This window comes from Octopus bimaculoides, chromosome 16, assembly GCF_046866305.1.
Source record: "Octopus bimaculoides isolate indiv1 chromosome 16, ASM4686630v1, whole genome shotgun sequence".
Taxonomy (NCBI): Eukaryota; Metazoa; Mollusca; class Cephalopoda; order Octopoda; family Octopodidae; genus Octopus; species Octopus bimaculoides.
The window spans coordinates 27,481,786-27,501,798 of NC_142943.1; the positions used below are offsets into that span (position 1 = coordinate 27,481,786).

Below are 20,013 nucleotides of genomic sequence, written 5' to 3' on the forward strand. Positions count from 1 at the left end.
GGCTCGACATTATGACAGTGATGTCGTCCATGTATGCAGACATACTCCTCCTGCATCCCAGTTCTCGTGGGATGTTCCTCAACATTGCCAGCTTCCGTGGTAGTGGCTCTGGAGTCAATATGTACAGAAGCGATGAGAGGGACATCCTTGACAGATAGAACACGTAATGTTAAATGGTCTGCATAGATGACCATTTATGCAAACTACCAAGCGGATGCTGCTGTATAAAGCAGCAATCCAATCACGGGATATGGAACTGAAACCAGCCGCTCTAAAGACAGCCTCCAAGTAATGATGGTCGACCCTATCAAAAGCTTTCGATTGATCCAAATTGATCAATCAAATTGATCAATCAAATTGATCAATTGGCACCACCCATGCCAGATTCCTTAACTACCCAGTCTATGATGTAGCACATCAGATGGAGGTTCTCGTGGATACTCCTACATGGCACGGTGCATGTTTATGCTTTGTCAACCAATTTCTTGATGACAAGCGCCAATCTCTCAGCTATCGCCTTGGCCAAAATCTTTAAATCTGCGTTAAGCTGAGTGATTTGCTTGAAGTTATCTATGATGTTCCCCTTGTTTGGATCTTTCTTTAGCAGTGCCACCACTCCTTGGCTCAGAAAACTGGGGATACCCCTGTTTTGCTGCCAGATGCAGTAGACTGCTGCTAAGATTCCTCCAACTAAGTCTGGCATATGACAATAAAGCTCATAGGGCAGACCATCCAAGCCTGGAGACTTGTCTCCTGCGCAGCCTGACATCGCATCCCATATGTCCACGGCCGTGATGGTTCTTTCACAACTTTCTGCCTTTCTTGCCGAGAGTTGTGGCAGGTCATGCAGTTAGACACTAAAGTCCATCCTGCATTCTGACCCACCAGTAATCCTGAACCGTCAACCAGTGTGCTGTTGAAGTGTCTTACACATCCTTTCGGGCTCGAATAATTTACGCCCCTGTTCATCTGTAAATTTATGACCTGTGTTGCTGACTATATTAAATTGTGGACAACCTACATTATCCCTATCCACTGTCCTACAGAATACTCTGTCTAAATATGGTTTGGATGAACTGATGCGGTTGCTCCATGTCCAAATTGGCGCATTCGAGCGGTCCAGTCGGTACCTGTCAGACAGTTGGAAACTGCTGAGAAGGTCTTTGAGGCATTTACATCCCCTTCTATCCTATCTCTACTCATGTAGTCTAGATGCATTTCCAAGGTAGCATTCCAATTCGTCACTAAAAGTAAAGGTCGAGACATTCCCAGGAAAACTTCTAGATGTCGAAAGAAATCTGGCCGACCTGTTAAGGATGGTGCATAAACTGTTATCAGTAACCTCGGCCAGGGAAAGAAAAACACATGAGAGCAAAAGACAGGAAGGAAAATAAATGTTGAATTGTCTGCTGAACATGTACTGGAGGGCCTGTGGGTTGTGTGTCTGGTCTCACTGATGGCTATGATTGATTGATTGATAGATAGATAGATAACTTTCTTTATTGGCCACACAGAGCTGAACATAGAGGGGACAAATACAATGTAGAGCTTTTCTTTTCGAGATGAGGGGTGCAAAGACAAATAAAGTAAAAACAATTGGGGACAATGATCAAAAGGGATTGAAATCGTTTGGGACATACACAAAAAAAGTTGAAATAATACAATAAGTTTCCAAGAAATGGGGAGGTTTATCTGTGGAAAGAAAAACCTACGGAAAGACCATGGTATCCTCAGGCAATAATATCACATATTAACACATTTCTTTACAAGTAAGTAACTCTCTGTTTTAAATATTTTGCTGGGTTTTTTTCTCTGGTTCATAGGATCATGCTCAAGGGGACTTCGTCATTCACACGTGCCATCCTTGCTACATTCACCCATCTTTTTTTGGAACATTCGCTAGACAAAACTTGCCTCTCTAATCTCACCTTCCTTTTCAAGTGATACTTGAAAAAGTTGAAGAGAGATTGACCAGCAAGGAAAATGTTTGTCTCTAATCCTTTCAGACGCGTTCACCAGTTACATTATTTCGCCATAGCCACAAGTACTATGAAAATAGCGCTTCCTTCCCGTTTGAAGGAAGGAGGCATGACAATATTGACGATAGACTCGGCTAGTAAAACGACTCGTCCAACTCGTGACAACAGTCGTTCAACATAAGCCCACAGGTCGGAAATGGTTGGACACTGCACGAGTGTGTGCAGAATGGTTTCGTCACTCTGACCACATCTCGAGCAGGTCAGCCTCGTGTTTCTCGAGCCGTGTCTGTAGAGCTTATCCTGAACGGGTAGTGCTTCTCAATAGCAATGCCAGTCCAGGGATCTCTGGAAGTTGTCCATAGTTCCTGGCCTGAAAGTCATCTTGAGCAGGTGGGTCAGGTATTCCTCGTCAACACCCAGGTTCACCCCGAGATCGTCGTCGTACCTCCCCTCCACTAATCCCCATATAATGCTTTGGTTGTTATGCAGTCGCTCCAGGTCGACTCGGGACAGCTGAGTTGCTCCAGAGCAACATGACACTCGCCGTGCCATTCGCCCTTCCTCGGCCGCTTCTTGATCCACGACTGCAGCTCGGTCATGGAGACGAGCTGTGGGAAGTGCGTCACACAAACGGTGAACACACCTGTCCACCGTCGTCTACATAGAGCCGGAGATGTTGCAGTCTCAGCGCATGTCTGCACATCATTATCCACAGCATGCCCAGCCATCCTTTCAGCGGGTGTTGGCAGCAAACGGATTGCCTGACCATCAGAACGCTTCCTTTCCACAAGAAGTGGAAGAGGAAGCATTCCAGTTTGGTGATAGTAAGGTCGGGACAAGGCACAACGATCAGGTGGTAGTTGATGACGGACGTGATGTACACGTTTACCACCTCTGCCCGACCTTTTCAGGACAGCTTCCTCTCGGCTCATTGCTGGGAGAGAGTGACCACCCTACTCATTATCTCGTCCCTGTTCTTCTCCATTTGGAGGTCTGGACCGAACCAGACTCCGAGCAATTTGACTGGCCCGTCTGTCCAGCGTCCCATTACTGACGCGCTACCGGACGGCATGGGCTTGCTTCTCCAGGTGCTAGGCCACAAGCCCACTGACCTTTCCCGGTTGATTTTCGCCCCTGTCACCGCTTCGTTAAATTTCAGTGTCTCGCCAACCAGCTCGATGTGCTCGTGGCTAGACACTATGATGGTGACATCTTCCGCGTATGTGGACACGCTCGTTCCACAACCCAATTCTCGCCGAATACCCCTCAGTGTCGCCAGCTTCTGAAGTAGTGGATCAAGAGTCAATACGTACAGAAGTGACACGACAGGGCATCTCTGACAGACCAAACGTGCAATGTCGAAAGGTCTTGATAGATGCCTATTCACGCGAATTTCCAAACGGATTCCTCTGTACAAGGCAGCCATCCAGCCAAGGATGATGAGACCAAAACCGGCTGCTATGAGGACAGCCTCCAAGTATCGATGGTCTATCCTATCGAAAGCTTTAGATTGATCCAAATTAATCAGGGTCCCACCCATGCCAGGTTCCTTAACTACCCTGTCTACGATGTAGCGCATCAGATGGGGGTTACCATTGATGCTCCAGCCTGGCATGGCATACATTTGTGCCTTGTTGACCAGTTTCTCGATGACAAGCGCCAACCTCTTGGCTAACACCTTGGCCAAAATTTTCAAGTCTGCATTGAGCAGAGTGATGAGTCTAAAGTTATCTATTATGTCCCCCTTGTTTGGATCTTTCTTAAGCAGCGTTACGGCTCCTCGGCTCACAAAACCGGGGATGTTCCCGTTCTGCTGCCAGTTGCAGTACACTGCTGCCAAGACGTCTCCAAGCAAGTCTGGCATACAATTGTAAAGCTCGTAAGGTAGACCATCCAAACCCTGTGATTTACCCCCCGAGTATCCTGCTATCATGTCCCTCACTTCCGCCGCCATGACGGCACCTTCACAGCACTCTGCCTCTCTTACTAAGAGTCAGGGTAGGTTGTGTCTTCTTCAGGCACTGAAGTCTACTCTGCGTTCTCGCTCGCCAATCGTCCTGAACAGTCAGGCAAAATGCTGCTGAAACGCCTCGCATACCTTGCACGGCTCGAGCAATTAGCGCCCCTCTTCATCTACCAGAGACCGAATTGTGGCTTTGTTGTCCTGTTGTAACTCCGCCACCCAGGCCTCTCACGTGGCTCCAACACCTTCATTCCTTAGAGCACGCATCCTAGCCCTTACAACACACCCTTCGTGTTTGGCTTTGAAGTGTTGGTTGTGGGTCAACCTTGCCGCCAAAATGTCGGATGCGATACTGCTTCTTATCGCCTATTCTAACTTCTTAACTAGCTCACCCACTACTCTCTTTTTATCTATGGCTAGTGCTTTGTTATATCTAATCGCCTCCGCTTTTACTGCTCTCTTGAGGGCAAACCACCATTTGTTGTTGATGATGGCTCCCGTCAAAGCCCTCTTTACTAGCGTACTAATTCGGTCTCTGAAAACCTATCTCGATGGGAAAGACGCGTTTAGTTTCCAGTATCCGGGGCCCTGCCTATGTGCCTTATCTTTTGAGACCCGTGTAGCTTACTATGTGGAATTGTGAACTTCCTCAGCTATCACTATCTACTGTCCTACACTGTTTCCTATCTAGATACGATCTCGACGACCCATTGCTGTTGCTCCATGTCCACGTTGGCGAATTTGGGTGGTCGAGTCGGTACCTGTCAGACAGTTGAAAGCGTCTGAGCAGGTCTCTGAGGCATTTGCATCCCCGTCTATTTCTGTCTCTTCCCACATAGTCTAGATGCGTGTCCAAGGTAGCATTCCAACCCCCCCCACTAAAAGTAAAGGACGAGACGCTCCTAGGAACACTTCTAGACGTCGAAAGAAATCCAGACGACCTGCTAAAGTGGTGCATAGACTTCTAGGAGTAAAAGAGCACACCCATCGTGTTGATGTATTTCATCAACTGTATTATTAATGTTAATGGTTGTGAGCATTGTTTTCGTGCTGTTGTTGTTGATGTTGTTTGTGTTAGAGTTGGAAATGTCTTCAAGAGTTGTGTATCTCCCTGCTTTGTTGGTGTTTCTTTTGTTCTTTTTTTTTTTTTTGCTCCTCTTCCTCCTTCCTTTTCTGGATATTTGCCATTCCTCACTACTTTCTTCTTCCGAAGAAAGTTCTGAGGAATCGGAAGGGGGTAAGGGCTTGTCATAAGCATCCGTGTGTGTTTCTGTAAGTGTTTGTGTTGTTGTTTTCGTTGGTGTTGGTTGATGGTTATTTGTGTTAAATGTATGCGATACAGGGGAGAGGGAATCAGTTTTTGCATCTTCTTTTGCTTTTCCTGAATCTACACTTCTTGGTGTTTTTACAGGGGTTGCTCTGTTGTCGTTTGTTGGTATTGCTTTTATTGTCTTTTGTGTTGAAGGTGGTGTGGGTAGCAGGGGTTTTCTCCCAGGTTTTGTTAGTGGTTGTTGTTGTTGCTGTCCTTGTTTTTTGGCGGCAGTTGGACAATCATTTTTTAGATGTGTCTCGCTGTTGCACAAATAACACCGTGGCCTCCTGCCCTCCACCACACATCCAAATTGTGTCCTTTTGCTTATTGAATATTTGTAGGTAATTTATTTATCGATTCTTGATCAATTTGTAACAGAATTTCTAGCTTTTTACATACCCAGTTTTGCTGTTCAAGGATAGCAATTTCTAAAATATTAGCTTCCTCCATTTCGAAGCAGATAGCAAATAACAACCATAAGGTTTCTACCTCTCCAGGCACATACCTTATTGTGACCTTCGTCACTCTTTGCCCAAGATAGCTGGGTATCATTATCAGCTGGTCAGTGCGAAGAGTGAGTTGTCGAAAATTGCTTTGTTCATTTTTCGCTGTGGAAACTAACTTGAACAGTGGCAAATTTATGCCACCAATTGATGTATTCCTTATGTGGCCATAAAGGGCAAAGGCATTTTTCAATTTTTTCCTGTGCTATGTTTTCGGGGTTTTTTTTTTTTTTGCTTTTGTACTCAATATTTTGTAACTGATGATTTTTTTTGTGTTTGTTCTAACATGTTCTGAGGGATGTGTAAATATAAATTTTCGCCTTCTTTCGTAAGAAGTGGTTTTGTTTCTTTGATCTGTTGTGCAGTGAAAGATACAGTTGTTCTCTTTTGCTTAATTGCTTCGGCGAAATTTGTTTTGGTGGTGGTGGTGACAGAGCTGTTAACAATTGTAGTTGCAGCATTCACTTCCACCTCACTCAGGTTTGCCTTTAATTTCTTATTATTTTTCATGTCTAGCTGTATGTGTGCACGTGCAGGAGTTATTCTTTATTTCTCCTAGCATTTCAAGGCTAAGGAAACACTGGTCCATGAAGGAATTTGACCAACGTTCTATGATGACATTTCTCGACATTTTTTAAAGTCGAGAAGAAAATATACAAATTTAATTAAGGTTGAAACTGCACCTAGGGGCCACTTCCTCCCTTGGAAAGACACTGAAACGAAAGTTGGGCGCTTCACACACCTTATGTGCAAAAATGTAAACAAAATGTGGGCTATAAATGGTAAAAAAAACGATTACCTTTGGAGCCGATGCAACAACACGTCAGCTGATAGATAGATAGATAGATAGACAGACAGACAGGCAGGCAGACAGACAGACAGATAGATTTTTTAGCAACACAGAGCTGAACACAGAGGGAACAAATACAATGTAGAGCTTTTCTTTTCCAAAATAATGAGGAAAATAGAAAAAAAGGGGAAAAACATTCTGATCAAAAGGGATCGTGTAAGAAAAAAATTCCAATCAAAAGGGATCATTTATCACAGAACAGAGTAAAAATATAAAAAAACCGATTAGGTTTACCTGTGAAAGAAAAGCCGACGATAAAGACCATGGTAACCTCAGGCAAGGAGGGAAAAGACACGAGATTAAAATGATCTCTCTCTCTCTCTCTCTCTCTCTCTCTTTCTTGGATTTACAGGATCATACTCAAAGAGGTTTCATCATTTGCGCGTACCTTCTTTGCTACATTCAACCACCTTTTATCGAATCTTACTTGAGACAAAATTTCCCTCTATTCTCACCTTCCTTTTGAAGTGGTACCTGGAAAAGTTGATGAGCGATTGGCCAGAGAGGAAAGTGTATGTCTATAAAATTTTGCTAGAGTCCACCACACACATTCTTTCACCATGGCCACCAGTGCAATGAAAACTAACTTGCCCTCCTTGTTAAAGGAAGGTAGCAGGGCAGTTTCGTGATAGACTCAATTGATAACCAAATTTGTCCCACATGTGACAGCAGCCATTTGACATAAGCCCACTGGTCCAAAATGGTTGGACACTGCACAAGTGCATACAGAACAGTTTCGTCGCTCTCTCCGTATCTCAGGCAAGTCGGTCCAGTATCTTGAACCATGCCTGTAGAGATTACCCGAATGGGCAATGCTTCCCGATAGCACTGCCAGGCCAGGGATCTCTGGTGATTGTCCATAGGTTCTGGTCTGAAAGTGGTCTTGAAGAGGCGGGTCAGGTGTTTCTCATCGACTCCCAGATTCTCCACATGAACGTCATCACACCTCCCTTCTACTAATCCTGTATAGAACGCCTTTGTGTAATTGATGTTACACAAGTTTGGTCCCGGATGGCAGAGTTGCTTGAGAGAAGGGAAATGGCTTTGACTTAAAAAAAAAGCATGGGACATAGTTCAAAAGATGAAGGGAAAACACACTGTTTTAGTAATGTAGCATTTGGCAGAGGGTGACTCTTGGGAGTCATGAATAAACATGAAATTAGTCAGTTTGAAGCATAAAAGAAATTAGTTTAAAAAAAGGTGAAAAGGTGAATAAAGGAGGAGACGATGAGAGACAGAGAGACTTGAATTTTGTCTTCTGAAGAGAGGAACTAAGAAAATGGAGAAGAGAATCATAACAAGAATAAATGTGTGAAAGAGATGGGTATGAATGGATGTAAAGGTTTAATAATTACAAAAGCATTCCCTTATTAAACAAAATCCATACATACAAACACACACACACACACATATACACATGTATTTGCACAAGTATAAACAAATGTATACATACACAAATATGCACATGCTTGTAGATATGTACATGAACTTGCATACATGCATATACTCTCACACCAGATGCACACAGGCATATATATGTGTATGTTTGTAAAGAAACATACATACATGCATGTAAATAGACAAACACACATAATTATATGAAATACAAAATACAGTATACTAACATTATACAGACTAGCAGGTACTGTGGAAAATCCACAGTGTAAGTTAACATACTTGAAAACACAAGGAAAGAATTTCAAAATATTCTTTTGAAATCCTGCCATTTCATCAAAACTTTACTTTCAAATATAATTGAAATGAACTTAGAAGATATTACATTTTTCCTTCTTTTAATGTTTGATAAATTATGTGCTTTATAGTCTAAGGAAATAAAAGAAGAATAAAAATGGTAAATCTTATTCATGTTTTTTGCTCATCAAAATTATTTAGCAATTGAGATTATTTCCACTTCTTTCCATTTTAGTTCACATATATTTGTATATCTATTAAGATACCTCTCTCTCTGTATATGTGTTGGCATACCTCTAAACTCACCTGTATACCTATCTATCTCTCTAGTGAGCCAGCTTATTAACCATCATATCTGTATTCCATTCAGTCTTTGTCTACTATCATAATACTGAGAAGTATTTAAAGCAAACAAAAAAAAAAACTAACAAAATTAAACAAAGAATAATAATGGGGCCCTGACATGACTACAGCCTTTGACAGGAAACATTTTAAAGATAATAATGTAACATCCACAGCTATTTGCTAAGGTTATTTCACTTTAATATAACTGTCTTTCAAAATATCGTTTAGTCATTAAAATTGTAAATCTTCATGACACTGTTTCACCATGTTAAACATTTTGACTTTGCCTGAGATTCGAACATACAAATGTAGAATTATAGACACCATATCCTGCTCTCTCTCTCTCTTTCTCTCTCTCTAATATATATATATGTGTGTGTGTATGTGTGTGTGTGTGTGTGTGTGTGTGTGTGTGTGTGTATGTAGTTCTCTATTTGAGTTATTACTACCCATGGTGTAAGCATAACACAATGAGAAAACATAGTAATGCAGTAACATTTAGAACAACATTGATTTCAAATTCTGGTACAAGGCCAGCAATTTCAGGGAATTACATTAACCCCAGTGTACAACTGGTACTTATTTTATTAACCACAAAAAGGATGAAAGGCAAAGTCGACCTCAGCAGAATTTGAACTCAGAATGTTGAGATGAATGAAATGCCACTAACCTTTTTTCCCAGCATGGTAATGATTCTGTCAGCCTCCTGCCTTAACATGTAGAATAACATTATAAATGAATATCCAGTGAAAATGCTTTAATGCAATACAATTTGCCAGAAGTTTTTGACTTAGTGTTCAATTTAACATTCCACACCTCTATCCTTATTGCATTATAACTATATCTTCCAAGCAAGAATATGTTATACACTATGAATAGGATTTGTATAATATGAAAATAATGAAACACCACATGTTGGTATTATTTCAAATGCTTTTAATGTGTACTTTTTGAGCTGTTACAAAAGATTACAGTTATGTAAGAGTATACTCATCAACTAACATTTCAAAGTATAAAGTAATAGAAAATTTGTCCTGCATAAAAAAACCATTCAGATAGTTGTAGAAAACCTGGAAAAATCCAATAAAGGAGAAAGAAAAGATCAATCAGCATCATGCAAATCAGGAAAACCTTGTTTTTCAAAAGGGTTTGACCTTAGACAAATGGACCAGCCTAAAAAGCACCTTCCATATTGTGGTAAGAACATTAGACATTGCTGATGCATATGAGATTGGAGGATCTTTTTTATTGTAGATATGCTCAGTAAGAAATTCTCTTCAACTAGCTTTGGCCTCCATAGAGACAGAATGCTTTTGGCATTACTGAGAAGAGTAAACAATCATGCACTCAATAGGAATTTAATGATAATGTATATATGTGGTTGTATGCATTGTGGTTTTAAGGTCTGATTAATGAATTCAAGATGCATAATGATAAGCAAATTCAAAGACAATTTGAAATTGACCACATAGAAATATTTATTACTATTGCTAAAATCAGGTACAGCAAACATTAATAATTGCCAAAACATTATATAGATTTAAATGCTCATAAAAATGAAGATATGAAGGTTAAGAAACCTGAAGAATAGCTTCACAGATATTCTGGCTACAATTCTATTCAAATTTTGGTAAGATGTGAAGCATAATGTCAAAGATTCTGGTTTGAATTCTGTTCAAGTTGAGAACTGTAAAGTGAAATCAAATTGTTCTCACATCAAAGTCCCAGGTCACTCACAGCAAAACTCTCCTCCCTTAGCAAGCCAAAATTTCCCATTTCATAGCTGATGAACAGATGCTAGTCTAGTACATCACGTTAAAGAGGGGGACAGTCCAAGCAAAACTAAATGAATCCAACCATTACTGAATAGTTAAAAGTAAAAAAGCCACAATGTGTGCAACTAAAGTTCCAGAACAATCATGCTTCTGCAACAAGGCTTAAAAAATGTAAACCATATCCTTAATTCTCTTGAGCTCAATATTACAATAGAAACAATTATGGAAGTGGTTAATTTCCTGCATGTCACATCAGACTACCACAATGGTACCTATAGACCCTCTTAGAAATTAAATGAGAAGCTCCCATATATTAATATTGGTTTCTGCCATTCAGCCATAGTTTCAGGAACTTGGTCAAGATGTTAGCTGAGGAATCACCAATATATTTTCAAATGAGATTTTTCATGTTGTAACTCCATATTACAAAGAAACCCTAATCAGGTGTGGTTTAATGATTAGATTAGATATATACCCATCCCTAACCTCATCATGAGAAAATAACATCATAAAGTCATATGACTTATATACACATTTTCATAGAAAGCAAACATATCATGTTCATATGGTTTTATTTAATTCAAGTAATAAACACTCCCCTAAAACACTTAGGTGCAGGAAAATATTTAATGGACACACATGGATGGTTTCTTTTAGCTGTGGCTGAAGCCTAAAGAGAACATTAGTAAATAGATCCAAAACTGAAACAGAAATAACATCACGTCAACTGGATGGTCATTGCAATACAGAAATGATTGCATGTGAGGTGGTGGTGGTAGACTTGCATGACAGAAAGTCCCTTTAGGATCACATTTAACACAAATCCTCATTTTATCTCCAAGCAAGGTGAAATGTCACACTCCAATGAAGCATATCTAGACATTGAAAGCACTGTACATTATAATATAAAATGGATGATACTAGAAAAGTGTAAACCTTACCTTGACAATCGCAAAAGGGACAAGCTCTGCTTGATTGGAAAAAGGATCATACCAAAAGACTCTCTTTACCTGGACACCTCTCTAAATTGTAAAAGTAAGTTTTTTTGGCTCCTACCCTCATAAGCATAAATTTGCCCTAGCATACTGGCCGACTGTACCATTAATATACACATTGAAGAACCCCCATCGGTTTTTTCTCCTCTCCAAAATTTGAGATACTTAAATAAAACTTTTCACACTTCAATGTGATGTGTATATATATATATATATATATATATCTAGGAGTTGCTGTGTGGTAAGTAGCTTGCTTACAAATCACATGGTTCCGGTTTCAGTCCCAATGCAAAGCACCTTGGATAAGTGTCTTCTGCTATACCTCAGACCAACCAAAGCCTTGTGAGTGGATTTGGTAGACAGAAACTAACAGAACCCCATCATATATAGATATATATATAAAATTTATTAATAAGGGTATAAATTGATATTAATCAATTAAAACCAGTGGTCTAGCATATTAAAAAAATCCGAAGATTAAAATTATATTACATACAAAAATAAGAGAAATGACCAGCAAAATTGGACTCCTATATGCTATAAATAGATGCCGAATCATCTAAGCACGAAAAATATGTTCTCAGTAAAAATTTAGCGACACAACAGACTGTAAAAGGGCAAGACAAATGAAAAAATACTAAATACAAAAATGATTAACCTACGTACCATGGTTTCACCTGTTAAAATCTACATAAGTAAATATCTGCAGGATCATCAGTGTAATCTGTCGATTTATAAAATATAATTTCCAGAACTAGACACAAGACGTCCACCTGAAAGGGAGCACATGTAGAGTTCTACAAATTACATTCAGTGTATCCTTTCGAATGTCTTCAATCTGGCGCGCTGAGTCCGGAAATAACTCTGCAGTTAATAAATTTTTGCAGCTAATTTACCGGTTTGGGAACATCATTATTTAAAATTTATTAGTAAGGGTATAAATTGATATTAATCAATTAAATCCAGTGGTCTAGCATATTAAAAAAATCCTAAGATTAAAATTATATTACATACAAAAATAAGAGGAATGACCAGCAAAAGTGGACTCCTATATGCTGGATTGAAGACATTCGAAAGGAAGATAGTTTTTGTGTGTGGCAGATGCACAGGGGTAATAAACACTGAAGATGCTCAGGAAACAGAATCCATAACATTCCAGAGGGTAAAACTAGAAGTAGTTGCTCTGAGAGTTTAGCGACTAGAGTAAGAATAGCCTGGGTAAAGTTCAGGTTGCTCGTACCTCTGTTGGCAACTAAGGGCATCTCGCTCAGGATGAAAAGTAGATGGTATGATATGATATGATGCATGTGTGCAAGCTGCCTTGCTACACAGCAGTGAAACATGGGCCATGACTGCTGAAGACATGTGCAAGCTTGAAAGAAATGAAGCTAGCATGATCCACTGGATGCGTAATGTCAATGTTCATACACAACTGAGTGTAGGGCCCTGAGAGAAAAGTTGGGCATAAGAAACATCAAATGTGGTGTGCAAGGGAGATGACTACACTGATATGGTCATGTGTTTTGTACGGATGAGGAGAGCTGTGTGAGGAAGTTCCACTCCCTAACTGTGGAAGGAACCTGCAGAAGTGGTAGACTTAGGAAGACATGGGATGAGATGATGAAGCAAGACCTTCGAAAGTTGGGCCACACTGAGGAAATGACAGGAGACCAATACCATTGGAGATATGCTGTGATTGAGAATACCTGGAAACTAAAGTGAGATTGCAGCCATGGCTGATACTAGTGTTGCATGTCCAGCCCATTTAAGAGTACCCCTGATGCGTCGGGTGATATGATATCTTTGAGAGGACCTGTTGAGTCAAGTAAAACGAGAATCGTAGATCTGACCAGTGTCCACTGACTTGCTCCCATGCTGGTGGCATGCAAAAAGCACCATCTGAACATGGCTGATGCCAGTACCCACTGACTAGCCCCCTTGCCGGTGGCATGTAAAAAGCACTAACCGAACATGGCCAATGTTGGTATCCCTTGACTGGTTTCCATGCCGGTGACATGTAAAAAGCACCCACTACACTCTCAGAGTGGCTGATGTTAGGAAGGGCATCCAGCTGTAGAATCATTGCCAGATCAAATTGGGGCCTGGTGCAGCCACTGGCTTTCCAGTCCATAGTAAAACTGTCCGACCCATGCCAGCATGGAAAGTGGACATTAAACGATGATGATGATGATGAGCCCCAGTACAAATTTTTAAGTATACTACTTTTCTGTCAGTTTCTTTTTACCAAACCACTATGTTATGGGGGTGCAAACAAAACCATGTGGGTTCCAAACAAAACCATGTGAGTTGCAAAACTGCGAGAAAAGCGTAAACAAAAATCAACACAAGCACAGGCATACACACACACACACACACACACACACACACACACACACACACACACGCACACACAGAGGAAAGGTTTTTGTGAAATTCCCATCTCCGAAATTCACTTGCAAAGTATTGGTTGACCCCAGGGCTATAGTAGAAGACCTTTCTCAAAGTGCCATACAGTGAGCAAAATCCCAAACCCACATATTTGCAAAATGAACTTTTTATCCATGCAGCCATCAGCATCATCATCATGTAATAAATATTTAAAGTTTATCCAGTGGTTTCTTTATTCTGGTTTGGGTGTTCAGAATGTTAATCTAGTGTTGGATGTGAGGACCAATAATTTGAACGTTTTGTTATGGCTTGTGTATCCTAGTTAAGTTGTATGTTGAACGAAAAGGTGTTTTTCACTTGGTGTGGTGAAAAATATGCGGAGTTGTTTTCTAGTGTTCAGTTATAAAACAATTGAGAGGCCTACTTAATCACATGTATGAAGCTTCTTGTTATTGTTTTGCCCCAAGTCAACTCAGAACCCACAGGACTCTGATAAAAAAATACATTTGGCTGTGACAATCCTTGAATCTCTTTTTCTAACAAAATACAAATAGAACAACAGAATACAAAATATCCTTTGTTTAGAGGTGTGATATGGGAGAGGCTAAGCTGCTATTTCTAGCAAGTTGAGTAACCATATTGCAGCTTCTTCACTGGTTCTGATTGTGATTGTTTTTGTCTGGAAGATATTGACTATAATGTCATCTGTGAATGCAATGTATTGATTATCTGGTGGTGGAAGACGGTTGCCTGATATTTATAAACTGAAGAGAGTGACAGGCGGAGATTCCATTGTATACAGACATGTTACTTATTGCTTTCATCAACATCGTCATTATAATCATCAAGATCACAGACACACACACACATAAATATATATATATATATATATACACACGCACACACACCTTCCCCCCACACATATATACAGCAGGCTTCTTTCAGTTTCCATCTCCCAAATCCACTCAGAAGGCTTTTGTTGCCCCAATGCTATACTAGAAGACGCTTGTCCAAGGTTCCATGCAATGGGACTAAACCTGAAACCATGTGATCAGAAGCAAGCTTCTTACCACACAGTCACAACTTTATCATCATCATCATCATCATCATCTTCGTCGTTGTTTAATGTCTGTTTTCCATGCTGGCATGGGTTGGACGGTTTGACAAGGGGCTGGCAAGCCAGGAGGCCACACCAGGCTCCAATCTGATCTGGTATTGTTTCTACACCTGGCTGCGCATCCTAACGCCAACCACTCCGAGAGTGTAGTGGATTCTTTTTATATGCCACCAGCTCAGGAAGCCAGTCAGGTGGCACTAGCAATGACCCATGCAGAATAGTGCTTATTGCATGCCACCAGCACGTGAGCCAGTCAGGTGGCACTGACAACAGCCACAACTACAATTTCCATTTTCGATTGTGATTTGATTATTGATTTTTGATTTTACTGGATTCAATAGGTCTCCTCAAGCATGTTGTGTTGCCCGACGATCCAAAGATACTTTTTAATGGGCTGGTTATGCAACACTGGTATAGGCTATGGTTGTAATCTCACTTTACTTGCCAGGTCTTTTCAATCACAGCGTATCTCCAGAGGTCTTGGTCTTTCGGTATTGCCTCTGTGAGGCCCAACGTTTGAAGGTTATACTTCACCACCTCATCTCATGTCTTCCTGGGTCTCCCCCTTATATGGATTCCTTCTACTGTTAGCGGGTGACATTTCTTCACACAGCTCTCCTTATCCATATGCAGCACATGACCATACCAGCACAGTTGTCTCTCTTGCATGCCACATCCAATGCTTCTTATGTCCAACATTTCTCTCAGGGAGCTTACAGTCTGTTGTGTGTGCACACTGATAATACACATCCAGCAGAGCATACTAGCTTCATTTCTTTCAAGCCTAGACATGTTTTCAGCAGTCATGGCCCACCTTTCACTCTGAGCGAGAGGCCCTTTGTCACCAGTAGAAGTGGGAGCTTTCTAAACTTTGTCCAGGCTATTCTTATTCTAGCGGCAATGCTCTTGAAGTGTCCACCCCTACTACATACTTGGTCACCTAGGTAGTAGAAGCTATCAAAACCTTCTAGTTTCTCCCCCTGGCATGTGATGGAATCCACTTTCTGAGTATCTACGGTGTTTATTGCTCCTGTGCATCTGCCACACACAAAAGCTGTCATCCTGGTTAACCTTCCATTGATCTTGCTGCACCACTTATACACACATAGCTTACACTGAGTACATCTTATGGAGTTTCTACCTACACCTTTTTTACAGATTGAGCAGGGCCATCTACCTGAAGGCGTTTGTGATTTGTCAACCTTCCTACTTACTAGGATTTTGTTTTTTGCTAGGTTAACTCTATGGCACTTCTATTCTAAACCTTGCTTCCACACCTGAAACTTCTTCCCTAGTTCTGGTAGTGATTCCACTATGAGAGCAAGATCATCAACATAGACGAGGTCCTAGGGGCAGCCTGTCTTGAATTCTTTGGTTTTTGCATGGAGGACTATGATGAATAAGAGGGGGCTGAGGACTAATCATTGGTGAACCTCTAATTCTACCTGGAATTCTTCACTATACTCATTGCCAACCTTTACCTTCCTGACGGCATCACTGTACAGCTCTTATTAACCACTCGTCTATCCCTAGTTTCTGCATCGCCACCATATAAGGGATCAGGGGACCCTATCAAAGGTGTTATCCAAGTCAACAAAAAACAAGTATAGGGGTTTATCTGTGGCTAAGTATTTCTCCTGCAGTTGCCTTACCAGGAATATAACATCAGTGGTGTTTCTTCCTGTCACAAAACCAAATTGCATCTCATCTAAGCAGACTCTCTTCCTAATTAATTGTGCTATGACCTTCTCCGTGACCTTCATGTGATCCAGCATTTTGATACCCCTGTAGCTATTTCTATCTAAAACATCATCTTTACCTTTGTAGCAGTTGACTATGGTACTGCTATGCCAGTCATTGGGTATGACTCCTTCATGAGCTACCTGGTTTACAATACAGGTGACTAGACCATAACCCATACTACCAGATATTTTAAGCATCTCAGCAATGATTCCTGATGGACTGGGAGCTTTTCCTTACTTCATATCCTTAATTACTTTATCTAACGGGGTGGTCTCTATTCGGGTAGCTGGGCCTTTGACTGGATAAACATTTGGCAGGCTCTCCTCCTCCCATTCATTCTCCACATTCAGCAGCCTTTTATAATGGCTTCTCTAAGCTTCTTTCTCTCCAGAATCATTAAAACCAAGTGCACCATCATCCATGCAGACACATTTCTCTCCTGTAACATCACAATTTTCTCTCACACACTACCTTGCAATCTCAGATATTTCAGCTCTTTGGCCCTCGTGTCTCTGAACATTGGCAAACTTCTTTTTTTCTGCTTCTTCCTTGGCTATGTATATGTGTTGCCCAGCCTCCCTTCTGGCTTTCTGGTACAGTTCCCTGCTACCCTCACTTTTCCAGGTTTACCAGGCCTGTTTTTCTCCTCTAATGGCCTTGTCTACTGTATTATTCCACCACCACATTACCCTAGGTCTGGAAGGAACTTTGCACTAGCTGCAGATTTGGTCTGTGACGCTCATTAAGCTTTCCCGTAGGAATTTCCAGTTATCCTCTATGTCCCAAGTTTGTAGCTCCTCATCACTCTCATCAAATTTCTCAATGAGGATGTCCCTTAATCTCTGACCATGTGAAGGGTTCTTTAGCTTCCAAATCCTTCTTTTATGGATTGGTCTGCTTCTTGGCATCCTTCTGGCCTCAAGTTTAAAGTCACTAATGACTAGCCTATGCTGAGGTGGGGTACATTCTTCACCAGGGAGGGTCTTTGTATTTAAGAGCAACCTTGTATCCCACTGTTTGGTGAAAATGAAATCAATCTGGCTAGCAGAGTCGCCTGATTGATATGTTATCAGGTGACTGTCTGGCTTTCTGAAGTTAGTGTTGCAGATTAATAGGTTGCTTGCATCACAGAACTCCAGTAGCCTAGGTCTCTCTTCGTTTCGGGAACCAATTCTATGGCCCCACGAACACCATGGAAGATATTAGATTGCCGTCCAACATGCCCATTAAAATGTCCAGCCACAAAGATGAGATCATTGCCACTTGTCTTTGAGGTAGGATGTAGAAGGGTATCATAAAAGTGATCTTTCTGATCATTGAGTAGGCTCGCTTGTGGGGCATAGGCAGAGATAATTGCGGCTATACTATTCTGCAGGACTACTCTCAGCTTTAGCACTCTATCACATACCCTGGCTACCTCTATGACCTTATCCACCCATTTCTCTGCAAGGAGTATGCCTACACCCCTACTTCATCACTGTTACCTTCCTAGAAGATTTTATACATATGTGTTTTGCTTGTGAGGACCCTGGTTGAAGCTCCTCTCCACCTTACCTCTTGTATGCAGCATACATCAACACATCTCCGTTCAAGTATCTCTACAATCTCACTAGACCTACCTTTCAAGGTACCCACATTGACAGTGTCAACTCTAAAAACAGAGAAAGGAATGTGGAAGGAGGCATGGGAAAGGAAGATGTTATTTAGTGCCAGAAAAGTAGAAGGAGGAGGTTTTCGTGTTCGTTTGATAAACATGCTACACCTCTCCTCCCTTTTAACCTATCATCATTGAAACATTCAAGTGTGATAAGATTGTTGCTCCTACCAGGGGGTAGGAGTAGGGGTTAGTGGCTTTGTAAGTATAAGCATTCTGGACATTGTAAATTTAAACATTACTAGCGCTGCAGATATAAGTAAATAAATAGCAAGGAGCATGTGAGTAAGGTATTTTATATATATGTTATGACCAGAAGTGAACATAATGGATGGGCACTTTCGCCCTAGGCTGAACACAATAGCAGTGAGAGTAGCAGAGAATAGCACAAGAAGCCATAATGAGAGGAAGGATTAAGAGATAGTACAAGAAATATGTAGCCAACTTGAGAGCATGAGAGAGAAGGAGAGCTAAGGGTGTTGATAGATTGAATGAATGATTTCTGCATATTAAATTATTACCAATGCCCAGTATACTAATTAGTCATAAATTATAATTTAAAACATACCAGCTTGAAATGATAACATGTACATATGGTGTTCTTTTGAATTTTTCAGAAAAATACAAACCTCACAGTTGACTCTACTTGTGAAGAATTTTTACAGAGTAAATTCTTGAGTGAGATCCATCAAGAACAAGGTTAAGTACTAATATTATTATCAAGATTATTACTATTTACTTTTAATTTGCACGTTTGTTACAGTCACTTGCTAAGACACACACAGCATCCTAGGGTAAGTGAAGGATGAAAGATGTTTCATATGATTGAAAGCTTGGGGGCGGGGGCAGTAGCAAAATATCTTCATGTAATACAACACAGACATCATTAAATATCCATTTTTGTATCATACCTAGGGCACCTATAATAGCAGGAACAGTTCTAAGGCGGTGAGCTAGCAGAAATGTTAGCATGCCGGGTGAAATGCATAGCTGTATTTCATATGTCTTTACGTCCCGAGTTCAAATTCTGCCGAGGTCAACTTTGCCTTTCATCCTTTTGGGGTCGATAAATTAAGTACCAGTTGCTAATCAACTGGCCCCCTTCCCCAAAATTTCGGACCCTGTGCCTAGAGTAGAAAAGAATAACAGGAAGAGTTTACTTTTAGATGCCACATCTATATTTCAATTTCTAGGTCTGTATATTTACTTAATTTGCCCTATTCCTTTACAGATATGTTCATATCAGTGGGAACATTTACATCTATTAGTCTAAAGGTATTTTCTTCTCTGTCTTTAATGATTATGTTTGGTTGATTAACCTGGATCGTTCTGTTGGTGTTGATTGGAAAATCCCAGAGGATAGTGATATTTTTACCTTCAATGACTGGCCCAGGATGATATTCATACCAGCAAGCAGGAGTGCTGATTTTATAGTGCTTACATATTTTCCACTGTAAATCATGATGATTTTTGTATTTTTGTATTTGTTTGGTGTCAGCACAGAACATCTTGAGATGAGATTGTCTATTAGTTTCATCAAATGTGTCTCAGAAACTGCATTTTGAAAAAAGTTAGCCTGGTAATTTTTTGTAAGCAATTATTGTTCTTTTGTCGCCAATATCTGGTCACAGAGTCTCTGCTTTGTAATATCTGAGCCCTCTTTCTGCATCCAAATGTCATGCATCCTTTTTCTATGT

General features: G+C 40.7%; 1 protein-coding gene across 8 annotated transcripts in view; it reads left to right on the plus strand.

Annotated features, from left to right (window-relative positions):
* LOC106871768 (uncharacterized) overlaps window positions 1-20,013 on the plus strand; it is a 1,221,261-nt gene that overhangs the window by 1,027,314 nt on the left and 173,934 nt on the right. For all 8 annotated transcript variants that reach the window (XR_016244689.1, XR_016244690.1, XM_089364843.1 and 5 more), the window contains exon 70: window positions 18,934-19,015. Coding sequence is in view for 6 of the 8 variants with exons in the window: in XM_089364843.1 (XP_089220969.1) it covers window positions 18,934-19,015 (82 nt within the window). In the remaining 2 variants the exon portion in view is untranslated. The remainder of the gene's footprint in view (window positions 1-18,933; window positions 19,016-20,013) is intronic.